General features: G+C 35.0%; 1 protein-coding gene across 1 annotated transcript; it reads right to left on the bottom strand.

Moving 5' to 3' along the window:
- Window positions 1-4697: 4697 nt before the first annotated feature.
- Window positions 4698-6327, bottom strand: HRH1_2 (Histamine H1 receptor). Its single transcript, XM_012940171.2, has one exon. It carries the CDS (start codon window positions 6245-6247, stop codon window positions 5174-5176), a length of 1074 nt encoding a protein of 357 aa, XP_012795625.2. The 5' UTR covers window positions 6248-6327; the 3' UTR covers window positions 4698-5173.
- Window positions 6328-7591: the final 1264 nt, after the last annotated feature.

Here is a 7591-nt window from a genome sequence, read left to right as displayed (position 1 = left end):
ATTATCATCTCTTATTAGCAATTCACAACATCATCGTATGGGCAGTCTGTGTCCAGTAATCCCCAATATTGATACTTCAGTGGGTCGTACAACAACATTAGGATCTAAAGATTTCGAGTTCTTGAATGAAATAATGGACTCTATACTACCTGTGTCCAGAATAAAGTCATGAAATGAACCAAGCGATGTATATAGTCGTTTTTGAATATGAGCATTACCTTTCGAAATAGTAGACAAAGATAGATGATCACTAGAAACATCCGAATTATTGAAACTTAAATTACAAGATTTAGTACAGCTTGAAGCAAAATGGACAGTAGCTTTGCATACTGACTGAATGTGTCCTACCTTACCACATTTAAAACATTTAGCATTACGAAATACACATGAATTGCGAGCATGAAACTTTCCACATGATAAACATTTACCAAACTTCATCTCACCTTTGTGATTTGCTTTGTAATTCCTCGTTGAAACACCTTTCATATTTACACGAGAATAGGAATCACTGTTACATGAACGCAAGTTTGATTGACCCTGAGATTGTAGTTCATCATGATGACTAAGCAAAGTATCAGAAATCTTCATCGACTGGATATCAAGTTCATTGACTGCTTCGTAGTTAATACACGCAGTTCTAGCATCTTGAAAGGAACAGTTTGGCATTTTTAACAGCTCTCTTTCCAAACTCGGTATGTTAATTCCTGCAATTAATCGATCTCTCAGTTGCACATGAAGTTGATCACCGAAATTACACTTGGCAGCTTGTTTCTGTAATTCAAGGATGAATTCCCGAGCCTTTTGGTCATTTTGACGAACCATCTTATGAAACTTCGCCCTTTCACGGCATTCAAAACTGGTGCATTTTACATGACTTAATAATAGCTCTTTAAGAGTTGCATAAGGGAGTGAGATAGGTTTTTCTGGATATGCCAACGTTTTTAATAAGCTGTACGCTTCTCTCCCAATGAATGTCAGAAAATGTGCCACAATTTTATCACCTTTAACATCTTTCTTGGTCATGCTCCAGATTTCGAACCTTTCCAAGTAATCCTCAAAAGCTTCAGGAGTTGAATGAATATCTAACTTTTCCATTGCAGGCTCCATCGCGACGCCAATATAGTATTTTGAATTATTTGAATTATAGCACGAACTAAGATTCCCAGAAATAACGCAATTGAATTAAGAAGTGAGACAAAACACAAACGAATGTATTGTATTTGGAATTCGAAATCGAGCATTCAACAAGTACAAAGGTATCATTGGTTCATTCAATCACCACACCTTATATCGCTACTCACTGATTGCTACCCATAGTTTTCTCGAATATGATCCAAATTCATAATGAGGTTTTATTGCATGAACTTAGGGATAACCAGGTTATTCTGAAAATCTTGGTAAGCCTAATGAAGGTTCTGAGTTCTATTGATATAAACGTACAATGTGTCTATTGATGAACAGATATTCATCCATATTATTGATCAACTGATTACCTAAAGCAACATCCGGGAATCAACTCATGGATACTGATGTTACATTCAGCTAAAATCTCACTTGAGATAATTGTTATTAAAGTCCTCCAGTCATTCCCATAGATGAGATTACCTGATCTGTGTTTCATCTTCAAAAATTCACTTAACTATGCTTCAACTACACATAGTGTCAAGCGAAGTTATTTAACATAATGGTTATTCTGTTTAGTAAACAATTGATTTACTAAAAAATCACATTTAACCTTTAGACCTGTGTAAACAACGTAATGATAAAGCCATCTGTCAATTGTTTTCTACTAAATCTTCTATTTGCATTCACTTTTACAGTAAGGAACTTGAAATAAGTTAAAATATACAGGAGATATGAAAATGTTGATGTTGTTTACTAGATTCCTCCTGCCACAACTTCGACTTACTGAACTTCATTTTCGTTTATCAAGATAAAAGTGGTTGAGTATACCAAATAGTTTTTAAATACTATCATCACTGTTTCTTATGCTCATAGTTTTATCAATATTGAAAAGCCGAAAACTTATAAACTCTCACGAATGTGTCGTCAATGTCAGTCTGTGAATATGGCAGCTTAACAACTCGATATTACAAGTTGTATGAACAGCGATCTAGACAACTAGATTTAAAAGTGAAATAAGAAAGCAAAGTCAGTATAGAAAATGTGATATGTCTCTCCAACACATACTTAATTTTGTAAGTTTCTCATTTACTAAAAGGGTTAGTACTCTGTTATGTGTTCAAAAACAATGTGACTCAGGTTTTCCTCAGTTGCTTACGTGCTAACATTAAAACATGGTGCATTTGATGTGGAGTCACACAGACCAATGACTAAACTAATAGTTAATCAATAAAATCCAATCAGTTTTGAGGACTAGATAAACTTGACTTTGGTCACTACTCACTGATCAATCAGCATAACATTGAACAGTGATAGAATTGCAAAGTAACATATCTTCATTTTCCTGACGCAAAATTCTACAATTCTAAGCTAAGTAAATCAGAATCATGAATTCAGTCAGTTCATACTTTCTTTAGTAGTTGACTAAATGATCTACAAACTTCCCGAAGCCCATTACTGTCATACTTCTTACTGTAATAACTGGAAATAAATGTTAGCACAAAGATGTTTATGACGTTAGTGATCTTCAAAAATAACTTAAATTCCCTAATCAGCTTATGTGTCTGTCAAGGAATTAACAAGCAGAAACAGTTCCATTTATTATTTGAGCGAGAATTTCACTTTCTCTCGAAGAAGCCCAAATGTTAATACAGAGCTTATTGGGACAGTCTACCTACACTACTGAAATCTAATTGTAATTTGATGAATCTGCAGTGCATAAACGATTGGAAGACCATTTCTTACCAATTAGAATCACATCTCTGTTCGGTCAAATGAGTGAAATAATACTAGATTACCGATAGCTTGTTGAAGTGAATGAATATGCATCTGGCTCGTTTTCTAAATTCTTAAAATCAGATTGTTTGTTTTAGGTAATTCGATTCTAGTGAAATCGATTTTAAAGTCAATTGATATTTCTTGTTATAGAGTACTTAATTATCTGAGAACTATAGTTCTCTTCTAACTGAAAAGAAACGACGTTCACAAGAATCTTTTTCAAAACGTGTCTATGGGCATTACTCTACCTGGCTGTCAAAATGATTACACAAGGCAGTTGATAGTTCAATCCTAGAACACTTCGTAAATCGTGGTCGCTCTACTTCACCAGAATCTTCTTTCGAAGTCATCCATGTAGTTAAATAATTGGCCCTAAGTGGTTAAGAATTCAATATTTAGGGTTGGACTTTAGAGGTAGGAGTTAGAGTTAGGATTCTCATCACGAGCTGACATCATCTATAATTCCGAAATGATATTTAGCCATACGGATGAACGAGTTTCGTGCCAACATCTAATACTTGCTTTCTTAAGTCTGATTGGTTCGTCCATAAATTACAGTATCGACCCCTAAGTTATCACAGACTATCATTAGTATGATCTAAGTTTACATACGATTGTATAGCTAAAGTAAATGACACTGTTGAGAAGAGGATTTTCTTCGCTGACTTGTCTTTAACTCTGCTAAATTTTCAGCACATCGATTTATTTTGGTCCATTTTAGTTAAATTTCACTATTTAAATCATACGGATTGTTTCATAATAGCGTGATAACGCAATTATCCACATTTACTTAGGTCACATGGAAGTAACATACTATCGTTTTCGGTTATTCAAGTATACTTGCTTTCACCAGCCAGTTAGGCGTGAAGTTACAATCAGAGTGGATGAGAGGGGATTGATATTCCTCTATTTTGACCGGGAGAAAACATACATAATATGTATAAACGTTGTTGGATGTATAATTTCTGCTCTTGAATCGAAATGTTAAGAAATTTTCGAACATTGTAAGATTCTTTACATCCTCATATTATCGTACACATTATTGACGAACTTTTATCATATAGTCATACTTACATTGAAAGTGCCTCCTCACTATTTAACTTATTATCTCGGAAATTTTATCTTACCCTATATGAAGTTCTGGGAAAAATCTGACTTACTTACCGTTTACATGTTCCCATGGTGGTTATTTCTGAAATCTGTCTCCTAATCACTCCATGTAATGGGTAGGTCTATGGTGTGAGACTTAATATTAGGCTTATATTCACTTATGACATTATTATGTTGATATGCATCACCTTAAAATCAGTCACTGAATGAACTTACTTGTATCCAATTAGGAATTAAAAGTTCTGAATATGATCAGCTTATTATCGATATTAAGTCGGATGATCGTGCACCTTCCAAACAAACCAGTTAATCAGTACAGTCGTTACTTCATGTGTTGATGGAACCACATATGTGATAAAAAGCATTTCTGTCGACATCCACTGAACCAGATTTCTTATTGAGCTGATTCCCTTCTTAGTAAAATACAAGTCTTCTATTGGCATGCTGACTGTCCTCAAAACGTTATCACTCTGAATGTACTTCTTCGACTTCAGAAAAGAATATAATTCGTGACTGCCAAGTCAACCAGCTATTTAGGTAGCTAGTTTCGGATTGTCACTTTGGCAAATCTTTCAGCAACACTACAACTTAAACATGGGATTAAATTGTGAAAACAAGTGTGTTGTCCGGTGGAAAAGTTTATTATTAAGGCAAAAGTACATCATTTTTGTAGAAGGATAAGTCCTTTAACAATTTACCAGTTTCATCTCACTATAACAGTTTTCTGAGTTTAAAAGTCGTCGAAATGCGTTCGCGTAGCGCTTGTTACGAAAAGCGTAAATAAATGGGTTGCAGCAACTGTTGAGGTATAATAACCATGAAAGTGTTGTATGTAGAGTCTCTGGAAACATGCACGTGCAAACAATTTCTCCTAAATGTACCAGGAGAAATGGTAAGAAACAAAAGAGGAAACAACCGACCACTATTGTCATGACCTTTACTGTTTGCAGTTCTCGCTTAAATGTAGTCTGATCTCGAATGTGTTCAGGAAGACAGAACTTACTTCTATTATTTTCGACGAGGATTGCTTGATGAAACTCTTTATTCTTAGCATCAACTACACTGAGATTACGATTTCGAGATTCAAGCTGTCGAGGATTTTCACAAATGGAATGTAGTCCACAACTATTAGGATTATCGATATCGTCTGGGTATTCAGATTTCAATACATTACTACCTCTATTCTGGCAGTTTTGTTCGGGAATGGTTTTTCTTTGATGTCTTCATTTTCCCTGTGATTCGGCAATGTCAGTTTTTCACCCTGGTCTTGTTCAACGGGATCGGATGTCTTTAAATCGTAGTCCATTTGTTTGATTTCCTGTTTCGTTTTGTTTACTACTGGAGGATGCATATGAACAAACACTTGTGTAGAGTATTTATTTTTAACAGGATATTTGAGTAATCCATCAATACTGTCATTTACTTCATCATTGGTTGACATTCGACAGAATATTTTGAAACGAACTATCAGTGATTTGGTGAACATTGGTATGCCAAGGTTGCCAAGTGAATATCTAGCAAGAACAAGAGGTTTCCTACTTGAATTACTGTAGGAGGTCATTATCGTGTCTGATGGTTGTCTCTGAACGTTCCGTGAATGATCTTGATGTACATTGATAGTGGGGACCTTGAACACTTGTCGACATCGTAGTGAATGACGTCTTATGGCAGAATATATCTTCGAATAAACACATACAATTATCAGAATTGGTATAAACCAAAGGAAAACAGCTACATATAATCTGAAACTAGTATTATAGTTCAAGTAACACACCCCCTCACTGAAATGGTGTTGATAACTAAAAATATATGGTAACGCGACGGATGTGAATGCCAACAACCATGTACCCAACAACATGCTGAACGGTCGGTGGCAGCCACGAGTTCTGTTGTACTGTAATGGTCGAGTGACTGCTATGTATCTATCGATAGAAATGCAACACAGACTGAGTACTGAAGCTAAACAAAACAGAAGATTGCCAGACATGAAGTACTGACACAGTATATTGGACTGAAATGGCCAATACCCGACATGTTGACGAACAATTGCCAGTGGAAGCATCAGGAATGACAGTAGAAAATCAGCTACTGCAAGAGAGACAATGTACATATCGATTTCAAGCCGGAGATTTTTGTCATTGCAAATGCGACTATCACCAACAGATTTCCGAAAAATATTACTCCTGCCAAAACGACTGTGAAGAATGTTGTTGCTATTCTGACTGCTGGATTCCATTCAACAGAAGGCCTTATTCCATTGTTAACTGAAAAATTCCCCAAACACATTACACACAGTTTACACAATTTGAAATCCATACCCTGTGATTCAAACTGACAATTGAATTATGCAGTTATTTCAAAGTCAGGATTTCACAATCGCATATGTTTATGTATAACACGATTCTCATTAGAACTAATTGGCTCTGAATAATATTGAAATATCTATTCGAATTACGTTGTTAGTTGATAAATTATGCATTTATTTCTAGTGGCTTATAAATATATCTACAAAGGCGTTCGGCCAATAGCTTTCACGTCATTACTTGTAACCATATTAAAAAAGACTAACATCTATTGGTCACCAGCCAATCAGACTTCATGTCTAAAGCCAATATCTTTCGTTGTTACATTCAGCATATATATCATATGTTGTAGAATAGAAACGGGGAAAAATGAAAATGTCGGCCTGTCAACAGTTTTGCATGGTGGTTGATGGCTAGTGACACATCTGTCCATGATATCTTTATCTGTTGCAAATCACATTTAAATTGATCAGTTTTAGAACTGTCTATCTGAATGCTAACCATGTGCTCAATGATGACCTGATTTCATATGGACTGGTGATAATTCGTAACTCATGTAGTCAATCAAGTCGGTATTGAGTTGGGACCCTAGCGATGGCATTAAATAATGATAGTGCTATACAGAAACTACCTGTAGTACTGAAAGATGACCGATGGATTTCCATTCATTAATTGAGTAATATTAATGTGTTTGTGAGAACAGCAGTTAATAGTTTTGACATTAAGTGAAGTTATAATCAGCGAGCGTTCAGAAGTCTCAAATTCGGACGACAGAGTGATCTGGTGCTATCATATATTCAGAGATTGTTCAGCTAATTTCAGGAGAGAACCAATTAATTTCATAATAAAACTGATAATAATATTAATCCGAATAGTTCGAAAGACGAAATGAATATATAAAGCGGTGTTAACTAGAAGTTGGTTGAAATTGTGAAGTGTATTTACAAAGAATACTATGTAAAACGGATTCATCTCTCTTCTTTTAACATTTAAGTCATTATCAAGTGATAATAAACCTATCTGTCATCATATTAGGCTTTCCTGGTGCTTTTAATACGTTCATGTATATTTTTTACTCAGCCTATGATATGATTCACCGCGAAAACGAATATTTTACTAGAATGTTGTGTGAAATGTAATTAACTACGGTTTGAGTTCTTCAATTATAGTATTCGAATGCTGAGCTTGATGGCACAGAGTATGTTGTGGTTTGAAAAATGCAACTGGAGTGTAACACTATATCATCTCATAATATCAATTGGTTGAATATCAAAGAT

This window comes from Schistosoma haematobium, chromosome 4 (assembly GCF_000699445.3).
Source record: "Schistosoma haematobium chromosome 4, whole genome shotgun sequence".
NCBI classification, from domain to species: domain Eukaryota; kingdom Metazoa; phylum Platyhelminthes; class Trematoda; order Strigeidida; family Schistosomatidae; genus Schistosoma; species Schistosoma haematobium.
This window is presented reverse-complemented; position numbering and strand designations above follow the sequence as displayed.

Excerpts from the sequence above, each read along its gene's own strand:
- HRH1_2 (XM_012940171.2), bottom strand. The coding sequence starts at position 6,247 with ATGGAATCCAGCAGTCAGAATAGCAACAACATTCTTCACAGTCGTTTT.